The 22,903-nt window shown below is 40.8% G+C and overlaps 2 protein-coding genes and 2 long non-coding RNA genes across 9 annotated transcripts; 3 read left to right on the forward strand and 1 right to left on the reverse strand.

Moving 5' to 3' along the window:
* Window positions 1-285: 285 nt before the first annotated feature.
* LOC124192771 lies at window positions 286-7,403 on the reverse strand. 5 transcript variants are annotated; one of them, XR_006873840.1, is made up of 8 exons: window positions 7,118-7,403; window positions 7,006-7,030; window positions 2,103-2,247; window positions 1,897-2,000; window positions 1,675-1,831; window positions 1,296-1,615; window positions 831-1,185; window positions 293-771 (listed from the first exon to the last, which is right to left on the reverse strand). It is a non-coding gene; the product is annotated as an uncharacterized LOC124192771 (long non-coding RNA). The 5 variants fall into 5 exon arrangements; XR_006873839.1 differs by lacking the exon at window positions 2,103-2,247 and adding an exon at window positions 6,786-6,930; XR_006873841.1 differs by lacking the exon at window positions 2,103-2,247 and adding an exon at window positions 6,786-6,930 and having other exon boundaries at window positions 286-771; window positions 831-1,146; window positions 7,006-7,403.
* LOC124192768 (E3 ubiquitin-protein ligase TRAIP-like) lies at window positions 2,663-4,513 on the forward strand. 2 transcript variants are annotated; one of them, XM_046586248.1, is made up of 6 exons: window positions 2,663-2,812; window positions 2,965-3,113; window positions 3,176-3,298; window positions 3,356-3,520; window positions 3,578-3,963; window positions 4,095-4,513. In XM_046586248.1, the coding sequence occupies exons 2-5, from the start codon at window positions 3,004-3,006 to the stop codon at window positions 3,915-3,917; spliced, it is 738 nt and encodes a 245-aa protein (XP_046442204.1). In that variant the 5' UTR covers window positions 2,663-2,812; window positions 2,965-3,003; the 3' UTR covers window positions 3,918-3,963; window positions 4,095-4,513. The 2 variants fall into 2 exon arrangements, with proteins under 2 accessions (XP_046442204.1, XP_046442205.1); XM_046586249.1 differs by having other exon boundaries at window positions 2,806-2,923; window positions 2,997-3,113.
* Window positions 7,404-7,455: 52 nt separating the features above from the next.
* LOC124192772 lies at window positions 7,456-9,127 on the forward strand. The gene is made up of 2 exons (XR_006873842.1): window positions 7,456-8,169; window positions 8,269-9,127. It is a non-coding gene; the product is annotated as an uncharacterized LOC124192772 (long non-coding RNA).
* A 9,173-nt stretch (window positions 9,128-18,300) lies between these two features.
* On the forward strand, window positions 18,301-22,470 carry LOC124192773 (extracellular serine/threonine protein kinase four-jointed-like). Its single transcript, XM_046586255.1, has one exon. It carries the CDS (start codon window positions 19,329-19,331, stop codon window positions 20,907-20,909), a length of 1,581 nt encoding a protein of 526 aa, XP_046442211.1. The 5' UTR covers window positions 18,301-19,328; the 3' UTR covers window positions 20,910-22,470.
* Window positions 22,471-22,903: the final 433 nt, after the last annotated feature.

Raw genomic sequence — 22,903 nt, forward strand, 5'->3', positions numbered from 1 at the left:
AAGCCATTCGTTCCAATAGTGCTCGCACAGTTTTTTATCTAAAGTTAGAACATCGGCAGGTCGACCGGTTGGATACGCGACCACTAACAAGGCGTTTTCCATCTGCTAGAATGTAAAAATTTGTAATGTGGAGGTGCAAAGATTAAATTTCCAAAACTGATCATTATTCTAAGTATTACCCTAAGTGGATATCTTTCATCAGCATTTATTGCACCAATCTAATTTGAGCCAATTATCGGCAGGAGGAAAGATACTTGAGGAGAAAATAGAGACATGCACTTGTGATTTATCGATCAATCTTGTATTTCAGCAATCTTTCTACACATCCAGAGAAATACTTCATAACTTCGGTGTATAGGTCGGAGCAGCGTAAGTAGTGGTGACTTAGTCGGGAGAATTGCTGGTGTAATAATACGTATACATTTAAGTTTGGTAGTAGTTTGGAGCAGGGGAATGCTTAAAATCCCCGATGTAGTATACCAGGCAGCGTACGTGGTTGCGTAATAGGCGGCTTTTTCGGTGTAGTACTTGGGGGCTGTGGTGTTGTAGCTAGGTCTAGCGTAGATCGTGGTGTAGTAGACTGGAGCACCAATGTAGTGTTTCAGTTCAACGTAGCACGAAAGAGCAGCTTCTGTGTAGCAAGTTGGGACTGCGTAATACTTGGCCGCCTCAGTTGTGGTTGTGTAGATCGGGGCAGAGTAATACTTAGCCACTTCGGTGTAGTATTCAACCGTTTTGGTGGAGTAATCAGCGGGAGCCTCGGTGTAGCAGCTGGGAACAGATTAGTACTTGAAAATAGGTTCAATAAGTAGATAAGAACAGAGTAATACTTAGAAGCCTCGGATGTGGTAAGATGGGGCAGCATGCGTAGTCAAGTGTCTCCGTCCCCTTGGTGGTGTAGTAACTCGGGGCAGAGTAATACTTCAGGGCGTAGTGACTCACAGCGTAGACATCGACACGCAGAGTTATACTTCGGGATTCGGTGTTGCAGCTCGGGGCATCATGAATTGTGGTGTAACACTCTTGAGCCTTGGTGGTGTAGAAACCGGTTGTTGCGTATGTTGTTGTTGCGTAGTAAGGCGGCGGCGTTGTGGTTTGGCATCCGACATACCCAGGAAACATCAGTACACCAGAGGTCGATCCAGCCTTAAACGATACAACACCCAACAGCGACGCCGTAGTTAACTACACAGTAAACAAATTCAAACATAAATATTCAATAAAAACTTGCAAATTAACCAACAGAAAATAATCGGCATTAATAGAAAACTCCCATGTAAAGACAGAATATTTACCCATGGTTGCGGTGAAGAAGGCAGATGGTGAGTGGGCTGCAGTTGTTGCCGTGTCGGAGATGCTCACTCGACTGATTTTCCTTCGCGTTTTCTCTCTCCTTTTGTACGATTTTTTTGCTCACCCTCTCCTCTAAAGCTTGCGGTTATTGTACCTGCTTGATAATAATGCAAAACGTCCGTCCTCACCCAACCTCTACACCGCTGCATGACACGTTTTTCTCCGTGACCTTCGAGTGTGACTGTCCTTTCCTTCTGCAGGTTGACGTTGCTGCGGATATTGCTAGGGATTTATTGAACATACTGAGATCCCTCAGGGACATCTATTACCAACAACTTTAAATAGTTTAAAACTCTTCACAAAAATTGACTGCAAATTAACCTCTTAGAGCTTAGAGTATCAATGACGATTCGCCAGGATCCAGCTCTTAATCCGCTTCTCCTGCCACCAAAACGTCGCAAAAGGCGAGTTGCAAACAGCTAGCGTCAACTCCATCGTCGGCCGTATATACAAAATTCGCCACCATTTCTTTCTGAATCTGTTATAAAGAATAAACAATCATTGGAAATTGATTCAAAATGAAATAAAAATATTTCTTCTTACCTCCTGCTTTAAACCTATGGTGTAAAGATGCATATCCTTTACAATCCTTTATCTTTCATCTCTTTCGTGAGATTTTGATTTGGTACAACTCCTTGATAGGGACTCTACAAAACCAATTAATTGTCTGTCAACATAAATGTACACCACAATAATGGCAATTCTTATAATTCAAGAATACACAATATCAAGAGTTTCAAAAATCTTACTCAACAAATTTGTTGCTCATGTTCTCGGATTGGCTACAGATGATTTTGTTGAAAGATGTGGAACTTTAACACATATTGACTTATGTGTCGACTGGAGATTGCAATTCATGCTATTCCTATTTCCAGGCGATAGGCTACACTGTTTCTGGAAAGACAATGTTTGAGTTTACTTCATCAATCCCAGTCACACTGTACTTAAGAGGCTTAGAATTTTACTTACTTGACTTTAATTTGAGCTGATGTCCCTATAAAAAGACAGGAAAAACTATTGTTCTAGCACTTTTATCAGCATAAAGAATTTGAATATGATTCTTCTTCTTCGACATTCATTGCACGGACTCAAATTTAATAAAAACTCATCTTCTACGGTTTCACAATCTATCTTTATTTTGTCGTTTCACTCATCAGTCTGTTTCAGGACAAATCTACTACGCCAATGTTTTTATTGTTCAAGACTTCAAGCAGAAGAACAAAAAAAAGTACTACTACCCCCATACGCAAAAAGAAGCCTCTACTCAATTATTCGCAGCGCAAGTTGCAGTTGCAGAAGCTCTGCCTCTGGCTCTGCTAGTCTGCTTTCACAGCTGAGTTTTGTTCTCAGAGACTCAGACTGTCTTCACTCTTCAGAGTTCGTTCCATGACTTCAGATTTCGTCCTTTGTTGCTAATTTGTGAGGCTACTGATTATATCTCAGTGGTATTGAAGGAGAAGTAAAGAAAAACTTTTCTACCTAAACATTTTGTGTTTATCTCAGACTACATAGTCTGTTATCCTACTTTGTTTATGTGTTATTGAATTTGGAATAATTTCCTTGATTAGTGGTAAACTCATTTCTTTTACTCATGATTAATTATCTTTTCAGATTTGTAAAAGCTATTGGTTTACTTTTCAAAGCCATACAATGCGTGTACAGTGTGCTGTCTGTTGGGATCCCTTTTGTGACTCTGATTTTGTCATGGCTCCACGATGTGGACACTTGTTCCACAACAAATGCATTCAACAATGGCTTGGGTAACACCTTTAATACAGTTTTCTTGTTGATATCCTTAACATCTTTTTCCTTAAATGTACAGTACCCATAGAGATTGTCCAACCTGTCGTCAAGCCTCTTCAATTAGAGAACTTCGAAGGGTATTTTTGGATTCTGTTGAAGTGGACCCTGCCGACCTACAACTTAAACTGGATGAAATGTCAAGGTAGTGAATAATATAAGCTAACATTTAAAGCTTTGTTTCAAAGTTTAATTTCCATAGGGAACTTAACACTGAAAAACAACTCAAGCAGTTTGCCGACGAAGAGTTAAGAAAATGTCGAAAGCTTCTTAGCACTTCCCGCCTTGAACTTAAGAAAACCAAGAATCAATTGAAGAAGAAAGTGGACTCTGAAGATCTTCAAAAGAAGTTGGAAGAAATGACCAGGTAGTGAATAATATAAGCCAACATTCAAAACTTTGTTTCAAAGTTTAATTTCCATAGGGAGCGTAATGCTCAACTACAACTAAATCAGTTTGCCGACGAAGAGTTAAGAAAATGTCGTGTACTCCTTATCACTTCCCGCCTTGAACTTAAGAATGCGAAGAAGGAATTGAAGGAACAATCCAGCTTGGCAGAAGCGGAAAAAGCAACATTAAAAGAGAAGCTTGAGGCCTTTACGGAGTCGATCTCATCGCCGAGTGGTGATCCTCCCCACTCTGCGCTATCGCAGTTTAAAAAAATGAAATTCGATCTGGTACCGTCAACAAGCGGAGGATGGGTTACTACCAAAAAGGTAAATGGGTGGATCATCACACCAGGTTCCTCCAGTTCATCAAGTTAATCACTGTAAGGCACTACAAAGAAGAGAGGACAAATGAAAATTAAAGGTAAAAACTTTTTATCATTACTGATATAGGATATTTAACGACATTTTAACTGGTGAAATTATTTAATTATTGACTTAATTAAATCTTCGTTTTCGTTTCATTTCGATCGTTCGCCGCCGTTCCATAAACAGATCCATTGGTGAAACCGATGAGAGGTTGCTGAAATTCAAGACTGATTGCTAAATTCTCGACTCTGAGGTTGTACAAAAATCCTCATCATCCACTTGTATTGTAAATATTTTCCATCTTTTGCCTGTTCATTTCGTCATGCCAAGTGTGCACTGTCCTCACCGTTTAAGACTATTTAATCAACCCAAGATGCCAAAGTTCCTGTCTTAAATCGATAATCGATCAATTATTTAATATTCTTCATAAAATACCGTAAGAAATTTATAGCCACGGCGAGCAATTTTTGTAACATGTTCTGCTAAATTTTTCTAGCTCGATCAGCATAAGAAAAGTATAAAAAATGTGACACGATTTTTCTTGTATACAGATTGGCCGATTTCGTATACTTGAGGATTGAATACACAATATGTTGACTTTGAAATTCCTGCCTTATCAATTCATTAAATTACCTTTTTCGAAATCAAGTTTGTTGTAAGAATGATTTGATAAAAAGCTGGTGGATGATTTGCCTTCTAGCCCATTCATTCTTCTTCACAAGTAAATTCACTGTTTTTCGGCAGATTTCTTGAGCTCATTAAATGCTTCCAAGCGTTTAAGCCATTCGTTCCAATAGTGCTCGCACAGTTTTTTATCTAAAGTTAGAACATCGGCAGGTCGACCGGTTGGATACGCGACCACTAACAAGGCGTTTTCCATCTGCTAGAATGTAAAAATTTGTAATGTGGAGGTGCAAAGATTAAATTTCCAAAACTGATCATTATTCTAAGTATTACCCTAAGTGGATATCTTTCATCAGCATTTATTGCACCAATCTAATTTGAGCCAATTATCGGCAGGAGGAAAGATACTTGAGGAGAAAATAGAGACATGCACTTGTGATTTATCGATCAATCTTGTATTTCAGCAATCTTTCTACACATCCAGAGAAATACTTCATAACTTCGGTGTATAGGTCGGAGCAGCGTAAGTAGTGGTGACTTAGTCGGGAGAATTGCTGGTGTAATAATACGTATACATTTAAGTTTGGTAGTAGTTTGGAGCAGGGGAATGCTTAAAATCCCCGATGTAGTATACCAGGCAGCGTACGTGGTTGCGTAATAGGCGGCTTTTTCGGTGTAGTACTTGGGGGCTGTGGTGTTGTAGCTAGGTCTAGCGTAGATCGTGGTGTAGTAGACTGGAGCACCAATGTAGTGTTTCAGTTCAACGTAGCACGAAAGAGCAGCTTCTGTGTAGCAAGTTGGGACTGCGTAATACTTGGCCGCCTCAGTTGTGGTTGTGTAGATCGGGGCAGAGTAATACTTAGCCACTTCGGTGTAGTATTCAACCGTTTTGGTGGAGTAATCAGCGGGAGCCTCGGTGTAGCAGCTGGGAACAGATTAGTACTTGAAAATAGGTTCAATAAGTAGATAAGAACAGAGTAATACTTAGAAGCCTCGGATGTGGTAAGATGGGGCAGCATGCGTAGTCAAGTGTCTCCGTCCCCTTGGTGGTGTAGTAACTCGGGGCAGAGTAATACTTCAGGGCGTAGTGACTCACAGCGTAGACATCGACACGCAGAGTTATACTTCGGGATTCGGTGTTGCAGCTCGGGGCATCATGAATTGTGGTGTAACACTCTTGAGCCTTGGTGGTGTAGAAACCGGTTGTTGCGTATGTTGTTGTTGCGTAGTAAGGCGGCGGCGTTGTGGTTTGGCATCCGACATACCCAGGAAACATCAGTACACCAGAGGTCGATCCAGCCTTAAACGATACAACACCCAACAGCGACGCCGTAGTTAACTACACAGTAAACAAATTCAAACATAAATATTCAATAAAAACTTGCAAATTAACCAACAGAAAATAATCGGCATTAATAGAAAACTCCCATGTAAAGACAGAATATTTACCCATGGTTGCGGTGAAGAAGGCAGATGGTGAGTGGGCTGCAGTTGTTGCCGTGTCGGAGATGCTCACTCGACTGATTTTCCTTCGCGTTTTCTCTCTCCTTTTGTACGATTTTTTTGCTCACCCTCTCCTCTAAAGCTTGCGGTTATTGTACCTGCTTGATAATAATGCAAAACGTCCGTCCTCACCCAACCTCTACACCGCTGCATGACACGTTTTTCTCCGTGACCTTCGAGTGTGACTGTCCTTGCCTTTTGCAGGTTGACGTTGCTGCGGATATTGCTAGGGATTTATTGAACATACTGAGATCCCTCAGAGACATCTATTACCAACAACTTTAAATAGTTTAAAACTCTTCACAAAAATTGACTGCAAATTAACCTCTTAGAGCTTAGAGTATCAATGACGATTCGCCAGGATCCAGCTCTTAATCCGCTTCTCCTGCCACCAAAACGTCGCAAAAGGCGAGTTGCAAACAGCTAGCGTCAACTCCATCGTCGGCCGTATATACAAAATTCGCCACCATTTCTTTCTGAATCTGTTATAAAGAATAAACAATCATTGGAAATTGATTCAAAATGAAATAAAAATATTTCTTCTTACCTCCTGCTTTAAACCTATGGTGTAAAGATGCATATCCTTTACAATCCTTTATCTTTCATCTCTTTCGTTTTTTGATTTGGTACAACTCCTTGATAGGGACTCTACAAAACCAATTAATTGTCTGTCAACATAAATGTACACCACAATAATGGCAATTCTTATAATTCAAGAATACACAATATCAAGAGTTTCAAAAATCTTACTCAAAAAATTTGTTGCTCATGTTCTCGGATTGGCTACAGATGATTTTGTTGAAAGATGTGGAACTTTAACACATATTGACTTATGTGTCGACTGGAGATTGCAATTCATGCTATTCCTATTTCCAGATGATAGGCTACACTGTTTCTGGAAAGACAATGTTTGAGTTTACTTCATCAATCCCAGTCACACTGTACTTAAGAGGCTTAGACTTTTACTTACTTGACTTTAATTTGAGCTGTTGTCCCTATAAAAAGACAGGAAAAACTATTGTTCTATCACTTTATCAGCATAAAGAACTTGAATATCGAAAGCAGGTGAAACATAACTTTACACAAATGTGATGGGATAATCCTGGGTTGACATTTTGACACGCACGTTTTCTTGACTTGACTGCTTCGCTTCAACAACGTGTAGGAGGAATGCCCCCGATAACACAGTACAATCGAGAAACAAAGAAAACTGCGTGAACGGACCTATTTGCTAAATGCTCGCCATAATCAAAACCGATATGGTTTGTATACTTCTAATGCAAAGTTGGGTGAATCAGACTCAATGTCTATGGCAGAGTTAACATTTACGTGGCGGTCGTGGCCATCTTTGGCATCTTAAGCCATGGTTGAGCATGAAAGATTGAAAGAAGAAAGAACATCGATTGTAACTGGCGGAACGTGCGCATTCTAGTGGCAGTTGCCTTTAGTACTATTGGACGATAATAGATGGCCAAGTGTAGCATCAAAACACAAAAAGTCAAGAATCCGCCGTCGTTTTATGTTTTCCAAGTTGGAACAAATCTCCAATGACTGTCGATTGTTCTTTCATATTACCGAGGCCATTGTATTCAAATTGATAAGCATTGCATAGGCTGGAGGATTGTTAGCGGCTCAGGGCATAAGAAAAACCTTTGTATTTCTTTACAACTGAAATAAAAAATGTTTAATTGGAGCCACGGCATACACAACACATTAATCGAATAAATCAGTCATCGTCAATCGAAAAAACCAATTCCGGCCGTTCCGGCCATCTCATCAGTAGCTCCGTGGTTGGGGACTGTGTGCGTTATTGACTTGGTTGGTGGACCATACTGATAAGTCACTGCTGCTGATTTAACCGTCTTAACTCTTTTTAAGTGCTTAACTGCTGATCACCAGCTGCAATTTCCCCTCTCTTTAAGAAGCAATAAAATGCGATAAAAGCTGCTAGGCTGGCTTTTTTTTTCAAGTTTCTTTTTTTTTTAAATCGTTAAATATTCGGCTTCCTCGTCGGGTGCGATGCAAAGTTTTTTAAAGACTAAACAACAAAGTCATGGAATTGATTGAAAAAGTGCTGCCGTTGCGGCAGTTTAAGGTTTTTTCTTGAACCGCACCTATCATTGATTCCCAACATGTAATTACGACTACCTTTTTTAACTTTTATTAAATGGTAAACACATACATGTATAGCCTGTCTAATGTTGTGTATGTTGTTATTTTTCTGTTTTTTTAGGACGACAGAGAAGAAGAAGAAGGGTTGGAAGAAAAATATGTTAAGAAAAGAACGAGAAAGAGTAAGAATAAAGTAAAAGAAAGAAATAAAGAGGAGGAAAAGTGGGAGAGGATGAAGAAGAAGAAGAATAATCAAGATGGCCGAGTTGTTCCTTGACAGAGAAGATATATGCAGAGAGAGAAAGAAAAAATGCCCGGAGGCTTCTTCTTCTTCTTTTAAAGTCGAAGGGGGGAAAAGGCCGTTCGAATAAACCAGCAACAACTGCTGGGTAGGCGGGCAGCAGTGGCGTGTTTATGGTAATCGTTACACATCCGAACAAGCCGATAACAAGAACACAGATGCTAATTGTACTCCGGTTGCGAAATATAATACCCATGTTGTGTGATTCATTGTAAACCCGTTTGGTGGTGCTTTTTTTTCTTTTTGAAGAAAAATATAAAAGACTTAGACTACTACACTACTATCATGCCATTAGACGAACTCGGGTAAATGAGACACACACACAAGCCGCCCGCTCGACTTTTGTCTTTTTCTATATACGTGTTGAATGATAGAATTTTTCAAGTTCTTTTCCATATCATTAACAATCACCGAGCTGGTTTTTCTTTTCTTCGTTTCCTTCATTTCTTTCTTTTCGTTTCATGTTGGCTCTTCCATATGTTCGTTCTGGTATTTGAAATGGTGGAATGATAGCGTTGCTGCGTAGCGCTCTTCTGCTGTGTCCTGGTCGTGTAGCCAAGGCCAAATATCCCGCTGAGAAGATCATTACGCTGCTACATCTATTGTACACCCTCCGAGCAACAAGCTCTCTCTCTCCTTGACTACTGAAACATCATTTCGAAATATATATATAAGATTAGTTGTGTATATATTTCCTTTTTCTTTTTTTTCCCGTTTTAGCTCATGGAATTGTTGAGAGATGTGTCAAATGGGAAATTCAATTTCGGTCGGGAGATGGAGTATTTCATTCCACCCTAATATCATTTAAATTTAATTGTACTATACACAGTGATAATTCCTGGCATTCTTTTAGTCATCATTGTGTGCTGGCCAGGCGGCCCTTAAGACAAAGCGAGAAGCCTGCGCTGCTGCTGGAATATCAGTTGGATCAAAAAAAGCAGAGAGAATCTTCCAACCTTGGCAATTCAACCTTATCTCAAATCCGTTGACTGTCATTGACTTATGATACTCGACGTGAATATCTGTCATTCACGTTCTCCCCCCCCCCCCCACTTTCATCTCTCTCTCTGCTCGTACTTTTATGTATGAATGTTGGCTGCCTGTCCAAATGTCCAACCCAGCTGTAAACGGCCGTAGGCTAGAAACGCAGGCAAGAATACGATACACCTCATCCGCAGCAGCACAGGTAGTAATCTGGAATTTCAAGTAGCGCAGTCTCAGCAGCCTGGACTATCGCAAACTAACAGCCCAGGAAAATAAGAAACGACGATTCGAAATCCTTTTTTTTTCTTTTTAGCTCAACACAACGGGCATTTATTTTCCTCCAAAAAGGCCTCACACACAGCAGATATAGAGCCGGCACACACACACACACACACACATTGGGAAATGTCGATGAGAAGAATGAAGTCGATTGTTTCCCGCGTGACGTCCCGAGTCGCATTTTCGCATGACTCTAGCTGATTTTTTGGGGTGATTGCTCTGACATTGACAAACGAGTTGCCATCGACTATGCAGCATTCATAGAAGAAGAGAGAGAGAGAGAGCCTTTTAGGAGTGCTGTGTGTTGTTGAAGAGAAGAGAAGAAGACGATGGTCGTGTCTTGTTCCTTTGGAAACTCTCTGCGCGCAGTCAGAGGGCCCCCTCTCGGATTCTTTTTATTTATATATATACCTTTTCATCTTTTTTTTCTCTTTTCTTTTCGGTTATTTCTTGTTTTGTTTCTCTCTTACCTTTTATATAATCAGTTGCCGGTATTCCGAAAAAGATTTCAATGAGAATTTTTGTTATTTTTCAAAAAATGAATTTCCGACCTCTTTTTTGTTTTATTTGTGCGTGTGCTTTTGGTCGACTTGTTCACGAACGGGTTGGCGGCCGTAATTGAAAGGCATTTTGACCATCTCGCCTATCTCACGTAGCTAGCGTAGGGAAGAGAGAAAAAAAACAGTAGCCCCCATTCAAGCTAAACTTATAATGACTTGGGTCTTTTCGGGTCTAGTTGTCAACATTTGAAAAGCCCCGCCTCCTTACCCTCTCCAAAGTGCTTGGCACTGATATGTAAACGTGGAAGAAGAGAAAAAAAATAAAGAGATGGGTACGCTTTTATGATGTACCCTTCCGGAAAAAAAAATAAAAAAAGGTAAAAAGGTAAAAAGATAGTCAATATGATTCATCATACCTGCCTGTTGTTGTTGTTGGCTGTCTGGGGCCCACTGCTGAGATCTGCGCGATGTGCGCTGCCTCTCGTCGTCGGTCGGGGAATCGGAAAGTAAAAACAAGAAATTCCGTTATGCCCTGAAACCAATCGAAACAAAGGCGATCGTTGTGTTATAGAGGAGGTGGTGGTGGTATTCTAATGTAAATATAAAAAAATAGTCGAAAATATCTCCGAGCTGCATTTATAACGGTGAGTTGTGCTGCAAGAAGAGAATGAATCTACTTTTGTCGTGATGCAGTAATGACTTGCAATATGTGTGATGTTATATATATTTCCAAAATCAGACAATTTTAAATCAACCCAAAAATCGGCCATATGCGCTATACTCGTCGTTTATGGGATTTAAAAAGAAAAATCCAACGATTTGTTAAAATCACAACAATAAAAGAAACATTTAAAAAACCAATAAAACGCCTATCATAAATGGGGGGGGGGATTGTCAAACACACGAGAAAAGTAACGAAAATACTTGCAAACTCGTTGGGTTGCTGTTGTTAAAAGAAAAGGGAAAACAACCAACAACCAACCACCGACGACGACGACGACGACCAGCCCTTGTTATAAAAAGATGAGTCGTCGTTATAACAATGAGTCAACACATTATTGTTCTTTTTTAGTTATAGAGACTGGTGGCAGCTTACAACAGAGTCTTTTGGTTAAAACTACAGCCAATTTGTCGGCTTCTAATCATGTGCCAGCTTTACCTTTGTGGGCTACTGTTAAATTGTAGTGCCGGGGCTCCCAACAAAATGCTGTTATTAGGGGGATTATTAGTGGCAGCCTCGAGCATCCCTCCATCACGTATTCTGTTACATGCGCTGTACTACTACCTACTACTACACGGACATAACACGAACTGCGGAATCCCACTTTTGACCTGTGTTTCTTCTCTCTCTCTCTCTCTCTCTTGCCGTGTCTGTTCTGCTGTGTGTGTACGTGTGATAATTCATAGGTGTCGGTTGCAGCCTAGCCACCTTATAATTTTCTTCCTTTTGATTATGGGTGAAAGCTGAAAAACTACCAGTCACGCGAACACGGATCAAATCGCGCGCGCATTCCCTCCCACAACAATTTTGTATCTCTATCCAGTTTTTTGTTTTTCTTTTCTCTTTTTTTGTTTTACGTTTGTTGTTTTTTATTTATCTCATTCTGCTTTTTTCCATCTCTCTTCGGACTTCCATGTTGTTTTTGCCCCTTTCCGGTTGACTATTTCTCTCAGGTATAGAGCTGAATTAAGCCCCTCTGGCTACGATCCTCCATGTCTTTTTTCTTTCCCCTAACACTTTAAATACCTGCAAATTTTTACAAATGCGTCACGTTCGAACCGTTGGGGTCTCCAACAACAACCAGACAAAAAAGTCCTTGGCAATTGTGCACTTGTGCACGTAGACCTACAAGATGTTACACCTTCTTTTTATGTGAATAAGATAGTTGATGCAATAACATTGGCCGTCAAATGCGATTCGTTTTTCAGATAAGATGCAACACACGTAACTGATATTTCATGTTTGCCGTCAAGCCAAATTCCCGAGGAATAACCTTTTTAATGACACTTTTGGGAAGAAAAGGAAAATTTAAAGCTGCGCGCAAAACTTTAACGACTAATTTTTATGGGACATTTATCTCATCGCGCCGTGATAAAGAAATGACTATTCCCCTGTCTTGTTCCATTTTAAACAATCGCCTTGATTCTATGTACCCGGCAATCTCTCGGCAGCAGCGGCGCGTTCAATTGGGATTATTATATAATATTCATATTGCCGTCGTCGTGTGATGACGATGAAGGCGAGAGAAATTCTTGTAATTATACGCGAGCAGCAGCAGTAGTCCCGTCGTGTTGTGTTTCTTATTTTTCCAGTTCACGCAATATTGCAGTTATTTCCAATTCAACTGCGCATTCCTCTTGGATGTAGACCACCAGCTTTGTTATAACTCAAAAAATCAATTTAGTCAAGTATGTATATGTATGTATGTGTGTGTGTGTGTGTGTTGCGAGCGATGAGCTGTTGCCCGCGCGTCGGTGTGTGACTATCATCCGGCTCTCTCTCTCTCTCTCGTGAAACCGGCTTTGCTTAACAGACAGAAAAATGTTTACATGATCGATTGGTAAATGTCACTTTATTTTTTGTGTGTGTGTGTCGGAGTGGATTGCATCATGGAAACTAACGTCTGCAACATTTTTTCCGTCCTTTCACCTTTCGGGTGGGAACGAAATAAAATTTCAAAAAAAAAAGGCAAGTTTTATTTTTAAATAGATGCGCACGGATGTGCGAGTTTTTAATATTTTCGAGTCTATTCTAATCAAGCAATTGAAATTGTAAGAATATTAAAAAAAAGGTATTACTATACATATAAGCTAGGCTCAGTAGAAATGTCGTTAAAAGGCTCGTTTTGTTGCAAGTTGGAATTTTGGTAGAGGAGAGAAAAGAAAAGAAGAGAGACATTTCCTAGAGATGCATTGTGACTTTTTGGATGTGGGAAACTTTTTGGGTTGGATGGCAACATTTCATTGAAATTTGAATGGGACGAAGGTAGCACCATTATAGGTACAGCTCCGACTCGTGCTTTTTCCTCTCTGGCTCTCTGGAAGAATCAAAGAAGAAGAGGGAGAGAGAGAGAGAGGTAGAGGGAGAAGGAAATGGGACAGGGGTCATTTCTTTCTTGTTGGTGAAGGGATAAAATAAAAAAAGCAGAAGAAGAAGAAGAAGTGGATGGTTGTTGGCTTGCATTGCTAGGCGGCTCACCTAGACGATGTTGCCGGCGGGGATAAGCCTCCTGCAGGCCCGCTCCCCTCCACCATCTTTGCCACATGCTGTGTGACTCTCTGCTGGGCTCTTATACTATACAGTCAAGGTTCCTCCAACCATCCTAGAAAGTCGTTGAAACCGCAGGATATCCAGCATTTTCTGGCTTTCGTCTCGACCCGCTTCTTGATTCCTTCTCCATCTTCATCTTTCTTATTCTGCTGTTCTCTTTTTTTTTCCTTCCAGAAGAAGAAGAAGAAGAAGAAGAGGGAGAAAACCCATTTTTGGAATGGCGTCCAATCCAGCTGGAACCGAACGACGGGGATTCTGCCGGCTTTTTCTTCTTCTTCTGGGTTTCTTTTTTGGCTTTCTGATTTTTTCTTAGTATATTTCTCTGTAAAACAATGTGCAACAAATCCACTTTGGTTTTGCTATCTATTCTAGGCATCGGTGGTCGGACGAATCTACTTCTTTTTTCCAATCAGCCTATAGACATACGATCGGTTCTTCATCTTGTCTGAGTTTTTGTAATGCGGATCGCTCCGACCACCTTCCATTTTTAACTTTAAAAGATGTTAGACTGTTTAAATACTTAAACGGATTATAGACCATACCAATCTTCCGGCTGGATCTCATCCGCTTTCCTTTGTCTAAGCTCTCGGTCAGCTCCACCTACGCTATACCAAAAGGATCGCTCATACCTGTCCTACCTAGAAAGATGTTTCGCAACTAAACACATGAATCACCGTACAGGCAAAAATCTTGCGCTTCCATTTCCACACAGCCGGAATAAAAAAGTAGAAATTCCGTGAAACAAAACAAATATTTCAAGAGATATTACCGAAAAATTGAATTTCTTGGAAAAAGCTGTTGAGTCAGTGGGCAGTTAACAGTCATTATATTATTTAATAATATTTAAAAATCTAGGATTGCGCGTTGAAAATATAGGGCCGGTAGCTGCCACGTCCGGTGATGTAAAATTCAACCAACTACGGTATTTTCTTTCGTGACTCGCCTTATTAACAATTGATTAGTAAAACAATGTCAAGTGTGGGCCTCCTTTTTTCTAGTCACTATAGGAAGCGAACATGATTAGAGAGGACTACTACTGGTTACTCGTCGAACGTTGGACGCGCTGATAAGTGGTGAGTGCTGATAAGCTTAAAAGGGGATAAGAGTAGCTGCTGGGCGGCATCGTGAAGACAGCGATGCCTATCTTGGTCATCAAGCCTCTTGTGTATCGGTAAGTATAAGCAAGGTAATACAAGCAGCTAATTAAAAACCAATAAGTCTAGAAAGTCGATGCTAAAAACCGATTATATGAAAACCAACTCATCTTTTTTAAAAGAAAACTTTGCCGTCTCATTTCAACGTTCATCGCAATGTCGGTTTACACTGTAATAGGCCTAGGCGGGCATCACCATTTTTCCCGACCAACAATAAAAACCAAATCGGATTCAGATAAAAATTTCGCAGCTGCGACTTTTATTGTATCTCTACTTGTTGCCATTGCAAATAGAAAAAAAGAGAAAAAAAGAATAGCATGCAAGCTCTGCTCCTTCTATGAATCGTTAAAAGATAGCTTTGCTTGATCTATTCATTTCTTTGTGTGTCACGTTCCGGTCTAGAAATGGAGAAATCCTGTCCGTCACACTTGAAGAAACTTCAGAAGCAAAATAATGAAAACTAGTTGTTGTTTGGAAATACCGAACAGAGCAGAGTATTTCTTTTTCTTTTTTTCTCTCTTTTGGAACATCGAAACTGGTAACTCTTTCCCATCAGCTGCAGCAGAGCACAGTCAGTCCTTTTCTGAATTGTTTGTTTGTTTGTTCTTTGTTTGTCGTTTCAAATCCGTGAGATAATTATTAAATAAGTTTTTTTTTTTTCGTTTTTGTTTGTTTTTTCACGTGGTATTCTGCATACAAATTTTTCGGGGGGATCTGACGTTAAACTATCTGTTTTCCGATCAGTTGCCGACTAATCGTCATCAATCATGAATATAGCAGTTGGATATAATACCGAAGAAAACTGTCCATCGCGCAGTTTTGTTAAGACTTTAGACAATTTTTAAGGACATGGCTGATTTGTATTAAATTATGCGAGGAATTCTGATCGACATTTCATGCGCATTGTTTCACAATCAAAAAATTTGCGCAAACGCATCAACGGCAACCTCGTGAGCGAATCGAAATTTAAATTGGGAAATGGCATTCAATTCGGCTAATAGACGCATCTGCTCAAAAAACGTAATTATAAGGTAGCTGCTGCTTCAAACGGAAAGAAAGAAAAAGAAAAATGAAATCTAAGGCAAAAGGGACAATCAATCAAATTCGTTTGATACATGACCGATAGAAATCTAACAAAAAAAGTAGGTAGTTACCATACACAGGCCAGGTGGCAAGCCAATTACAGTTTACCGCTCTCATCGCCTTCTTACATAGTAACTATACAAGCGAGCTACTGTTAATTTAGAAACAAAAACTGTAACTGGTTAAAAAAGGAAAAAAACATTTTTGAAACATATTATTATTACAACAGTTATACATATAATTATGTAACCCGCATGCAAGAGGATTAGGATTAAGTATTTAGCAGTCTGGTATTATATATATAAATTCATGGAAGCCTATCGTCGTATGCTTCTGACCTCGCCAGGCACACACACACACACACGAAGTGGCAACAACTTTTTTTTATGACTTTAAACCCTTAAAAACAATATTGAGCATGCTAGCTAGCTAGCTAGCTCAGCACAGCATTAATTGAATGTTCAAAAAGACAATGAAATTTAATTATAGAAAAATACTCGAGACAAAAAAAAATGTTTGAAGGTAAAAGGCTAAATAACTTCATCGCAAAGTTGCGGTGGGCATTTTCTTTTCCTTTTTTACAATGTGGATTTATGGTGCCATACAGAGAGAACCACACATCACGGTATACATAGACGAATAATAATAATAATTTATATATATATATGGTATCTAACATCGCAGTGTATAGTATAGATATTTATTTATATGCATTATTCAGCGCAGCACAGGTAAGAAGAGAGAGAACGGGTAAAGAAAATTTAGTTGGAGTGAACGTTCTCTTCGTTTTTGGTATTTCTGTCGAATAGCGACCGACCCGCCGACCCCTTGGTACCACGAATTATTTTGTTGTGTTTTTTAAGAAGCGAAGAGAAATAAAAATTTGTCTTGTGGAATTGATTAGTGAAGGTAAAGGACTTTGTTTCTGTTTCTCCGTTCCTTATGGGGGGTTCACTATGACATTGCGAAATTACCAAACATTGTTCGCTGCCGTGCTGGCCAAGAGAGAGAGAGAAATATCATCCTAACCTTTTCATTCCTTTTGAAATATTCGACGTGTTCCACCCACCACCATCAACCCTCCTCCAAAAAGCTAAAAAAAAAAAAAAACTTCCGGTTGGGAGGTATTATATACAATGAATAATTATTTGTGTATAGGCTGCCTACTATAAAACATCCAATTCATGCTTTGTGATTTAAAAAGTTTATAAGATACAAAAAAAAAAAAATTATTTTACTGGAGCAATGGTTAGAATTGAACAAAGAAAAAAAAAAATGATTTCCCCTACGTTACAGTGTGCCCTATATAATTTTGATGTAACGTCGCCAAATATAAAAAAGACCCCGGCAGCACGTACTACCGTACATGGATCCAACTCGGATTTCCATTGCCTTGGAAAGAAGATAAATTGGAATATCAAGTTACCCCCCCAACACAAACCTCCTACCTTTCTCTCTCTCTCTCTTTCTCTCTAATCGGGCAATATCGAAAAAGAAAAATGATAAGCGAATCACGAAGTGATGTTCGGGGTTAGTTTATACATATCCCGCGCTGGCTGCTGGGCTATAGCTGGCTTCAAAAAAATATAATAATAATAATAATAATATAAGAAAAGTGGTAGATCGTCTGGGAGACTCGTGGGGAATGAACATGAAAAGGAGATATAGCCAAAGAAAAAAAAACCGGCTTGGTCTTTTTTCTTTTTCTTTCTTTCCAAAACCCCGAGTTTCGCATTCCTAAGCGACCGTGACTTCCCCCGCTGTTAGAAATATTTTCTTCGACTTTTTCAGTCGATGGAAAGAAGAAAAAAAAAGAGGGAGGAAGAAGAGGACTGGGAAGCAGCTGATAGCGGCGTTTTCGAATTTTGAAAGCTCTTTTTTTTTCGAATTCTCAAAACATATTCTTCGGCGTATAGATAATGCCTTCTCCACCGCGTTTCCCCTTCGAATTTTGTATTCAAGTTGAATAATGGTATGGCCAACGTTTGACTCACTTCTTTCATTCGACTTTTATACTAGTTCTACAAGGTTAATCGAGTGAGCAACGACCTTTGTACACTCGCATTTCGTTATTTGTGCCCAAAGGTTCACCTAAAGGTGATGATGGCGAATTCATAACGAATCAAAGTTAAATCATAATAACTCATCCAAATTTTATTTTTCGAAAAAAGTTATTAAGGCAATCAGCTCGCAATGACTCTTTGCATCACTCCCCCTTTTTGAGATAATACCTGTACTTGCGCTGCTGATGATAGTTTTTAACTTCAATTCTACACATCTGGGTGGGGCGGCGATGTTATTTCAAATGCCCTCAAACTCGTCAACCAAATACAAAATGTCATTGGGTAAAACGATCGGGCGTGAATACAACTCCCCAACTCGAATTCGTAAAGGTAAAAAAACATGTACATAAAAGAAGAAAAAACAAGAAAAGAAATAAGGAGAGAGAGCAGCTAGCGTATGTGGGAGGAGGCAACGAAAAGAGGAGGTTTATGCCCGCAGGATGGCTTCTTCCATTTACCCAAGTCGAAAAAATGTGTGTGTACAATATATGCTGTGTATAGTGGAGAGCCAGCAAGATATATACACTCGCTTCTATATCTATGTATTCTCGGAGCTGGCTGCTGCTGCTGCTGCTGCTGCCTTAGGAGGAGCTTGCTGCCATCATATAGGTGCCAGAGGTGTTTCACTCCAACGAGAACGGGGAGAAAGAGGGAGGTGCTAGTAGAGCGTATTGGCTGCAGCCAAGCAGGAAACGCGAGTCAGGTGACGGCTTACCTGGTCCAGTCCAGACACAACGAGTCTCACAGTCTGTTGGAGTGGATGGTCTGGCTCGAAACAACGACCCACTCGCCCCCATCGCTACTTAACTTTTGTCATTACGCATTGATACACCACACCCGTGTTGTTGTGTACTTGCGAGTTGCACGGCCAATCGAACCCAAAAACAATTCCCGTCACCATTTCCCACCACCCGCAAAAGTGACAGCCGAAAATAGGTGTTTTATTAGCAGACGACGAAATTTCGAGTGCTTCAAATTTCTGCCAGTTCTAATTGGGTGTGATTATGTGCATCGTTTTCAACCGTTGATTCAATTTTAAATAAAATATGTCGGCGAATCGAAGCAATTCAATGTTTGACGACGAGTTTGCCAATCGGGACTAGATCTGTCGGGACATGGAGCCTGCTGCTCAATTCGTGTCGTCGCCAATCGCTACCGAGGACGAACCGCCAAGTGGTGACATATTTGCTGATGACCAGTCGTACGTGAAAGCGTTTTGTCGAGCGTGCAGGTGACTTTGCTTTTTTTATCAAAAAAAAAACCCCAAAAGTGTCACCCATTCATACCTGGAGTGTGTGCTGCTATAGATGTTTTATAGTGCTCTACCGGTTATTCCGTCGGCATTCAACAGCTAGCTGCATGACCTCGTGAAAAAATCCCATCAAGTCTCTTTTTTGTTATTTCCCCCCAGAAAAGTGTTAACCAGAACTCGAGTGTGCTGTCCTTGAATCACGAAATTGAATTCAAAAGAAATTTTAAACTTCAAATTAAAAACAAACAAAAAAACTTGAAAATTGCTGATTGTTATTATGTGCTTCAATTACAAATGGTTCGAGAACATGTACTTGAGCAGATGCTCTCACTGCAGTATTTGACCACCAGTTTGAGAATGCGCAGGACTAGCTCTTTCTTCGACATGGAACCATCGTTTTCCGTCCAGTCCTTGTCGCGAGACGCTTCCGCTTTGGAGGGCGGCGGAATAGTGTACGGCGGCGGCGGTCAATCCGGCCAGCAGCAGCCGCAAGCTGCTGGCTTCTTCCCCCATCGGGCCTCCAGGTGGCTTTGTTTTCTAACCACCTGCCTGGCCTTTATCCTGGGCGTTGGAGTCGGTATCGCCGTGCCGATGCTCTACGCCTCATCTCCCATTGAAATCAACGGCAACAACTCACGAACGGCTGCCGCCGCCCCCTGGGCCGTCGTTCAAGACCCGTCAAGTGTCGTCCACCTGCCTCTCGACTTGACGTCCAGCGGCAGCAACGCAAGTGCCTCCAACATTCCGGCCCGTACGTCGGCCAGGATGAAAGCCTACTTGCGCAAGAAGGAGAAAGAAATGCAGTTGACGAAGAATCAAAGGTCCTCCTCTGACGACGACAATGTCGTCAGCTTCGTTCAGACATCCGGGATGGCTGAAAACAAAAGTCAAGAGGACGGGGCGACTGTTGTGACTGGCCAAGCTGTCAATGGCATCTACTGGTCGCAAGCCGTGGAAGACATTCTGCCAACAGGTTTCGACGAGTCAAACGCCAAAGAATGGAACGACTTTAGCCACCAGACGCCCATTGTGCGCGTCGAGGAAGGCTGCGGCCGGATGCAAAATCGACTCATCACCTTCGAGAGTGGCCGGCAGTCGTGCTGTCGCTACCGTCAAAATTACGACCAGATCCAGGGTGAAATTTTCAGTTTCTACCTGAGCCGGTTGCTCGGCTTACGCAACTTACCACCGTCATCGTTGGGCTTGGTCCGCCCTCAAGATCGCCAATGGATTAATGTCCAGTCGTCGTTGAATCAGGCCCAGTGGACGGAGGACCGGCCGGTGGTCTACACTCAGTTCCTCAACGACTTGGAGCCGGCCTACATTCCCGTCCAGTTCCGCGGTCGCGATCGTCACCTGAATCCGTCGGACGTGCAGCGCCACAATCTCCAGGAGACGGCCGGTCGTGACGAGCTGTTGACGCTGGCCCAGTGGTCTGATCTTTTGGTTCTCGACTACCTGACGGCCAACCTGGACAGGATGGTCAACAACCTGTACAACATGCAGTGGAATCCGGCCATGATGGACTCGCCGGCTCACAATCTGGCACGCGATTCCAAAACGGGTTTGCTCGTCTTCCTGGACAACGAAAGTGGCCTCCTGCACGGCTACCGTCTCCTGGACAAGTACGAAATGTACCACAAAAGCCTCCTGGATTCGCTCTGCGTTTTCCGGCGGACGACCGTCGACGCCCTGCGCCAGTTGCAGTCGCAAAAGAACGTCGGCAAGTTGCTCCGCCACATGTTCGAAACTCGTGACCAGTCACTCGTCGATTTCTTACCTTTTCTGCCGGAGAAGAGCATCAAGACACTCAACTACAGGATCGATCAAGTCTTGGAGCAAGTGACCAAATGCCAATCCCTTTACGGTGCTTAAAAGTCTATTAACTGTATACTTATATAATCAACTGCAAATCTTTGTACAATATCGAAATGTCATTTGCTCGCTTTAGCTATACATTCTTCTCGTTTCCTATACATAGACTTCTAGGCCTATATCTCTACTGAAATGCTGGGCAGTTAAACCCCTAACCAAAAGGCAAAAATAATTATCCAATTAAAGCCAAACCCAAAACCAGAAAAAAAAAAGGAAAACAATCTTTTTTGCCTAGCGCTTTTTTAAATATTTTCCAAGCCGACTCCTATAGCTCTTATCGATTCGTATTAGAGATATAGGGGCTTGGAGATGTGTACAGTAAGATGCCAATGTGTATAATCATCTCGATCTTGTCGCCTTGTTAAGAGACTTTGTTCCCCAACAAAAAAACAAAACAAAAAAGAATTTTCCTATACATTTTCAATTTCGAAATGGAATCATAAATCATCAGCTAGTAGTTGATTGAGGACAGTAGGAGTGCGACAGGTATATACGGCTATATATACGAGCTATAGGAGAGAAGAATAAAAGCCAGGAATGTGATTAAACTGTACCAATACCATATTCACAATCGGAAAGTCAGGAAGTTTAAGGAGAGACTCCATTTCACCTTAAAGAAGTAAATGGCATTTTATGACATCTCCCCAAGGCCTTCTTTATACTCCCTGCTCTCCAATTTTCTCCAACCCACCCACGAAAAACAAAAAAGAAAAGAAAAAAACCATCTTCAGCAGTCTGAAAATTTTTATGATGGGCTGCTAGACAGAGAGGGGAGATATTTTGAACCGAGAACTTTTGAAGATGGTACGAATGTCAACTAGAAAAATTTTTCTTGACGATCTGTGACTCGCTATCTGTACAGCATTTTGCTTTCTCAATACTTAAAAGTTAAAAGAAAAAAAAAGGCCTTTAAAGTGACCAATCGCAATAATTTCCGTTGGACTCTTTCTGACCGCGTTCGATTCAAATCAGTGATGAATTGGTGCTACTTTTTAACAATTCGACCTCCTTGAATATCGGCGCTCTCGAAAAAAAAAAACTGTTCCCATAGAAATCTAAATTTCCAATAATGAATAGCGCGAAATAGAATCATTTCGTTGCGATAATAACCTTGTGGAAAAGCAAAGACATATAAACGATATGCTTTATAGACTGACATTAAAACACAGCACGGCTCTCTTCAACTCCACCTGAAATCAAGTAGTGCACCAGCAGCCCCTATTGCTTCTTCTAATATTCTACTCTCTTTTCGTTTTTTACTACAGTCTCAATGTCAACAAGCGTGCGTGTATTCTTCTCTGAGCCAGCAATTTGATAACTGTAGCCTTTGGTCGATATGTACTATGTGTCGTGCGATGATCTAATTGTCCCCAATTATATTCCTCCTCAAGTTTTTTTTTTTTTTTTCAGCGTGCTAAAATCTCGATTGTATATTGTAACATATCAGCAACTGGACTTCTTAGTTCCAGAATTCCAACTTTGGCATGCGGGAGAATGTAATATCTGTAAATGACTGTATATAATTTGTTAAATCGGATAATAAATAATACTGGATGTTCAATGTCAAGGAAATTTTTACAACGCAACGCGCTACGGGTTTTTCTTTTCTTTCTATTTCACTCAGATTAGAAACCTTTTGTTTCCAAGTGATACAGGCCACGAGTCTAAAATTAGTAGACAATCGTGAACAATGCCTTTTCTTTTTTACACCAAATTATATACACGTCTTCGCGGCCCTACGTGCTGTCACTAAGTAATGTGTCGGGCTAAACTACCGAATGTGAAAAAAAAAGGAAGGAAAAATAAGAATTGGAACACGGGTAGAAAATTCTAACGAAGGAAAGAATTTATGGCAGGGTGAAAATCGTCAAATGCTTTAAAGGCAAAAATCACGGATTTACGCCTCGTTTCTCCAAAAGGGATCGTACTACCTGTGTACTACCTGTGTACTACCTGTTCGGAGGGTAGCAATTAACCCAGCAATCAACCACGGC

The sequence above is a fragment of the Daphnia pulex genome, chromosome 4 (assembly GCF_021134715.1).
Source record: "Daphnia pulex isolate KAP4 chromosome 4, ASM2113471v1".
Classification (NCBI taxonomy): Eukaryota; Metazoa; Arthropoda; class Branchiopoda; order Diplostraca; family Daphniidae; genus Daphnia; species Daphnia pulex.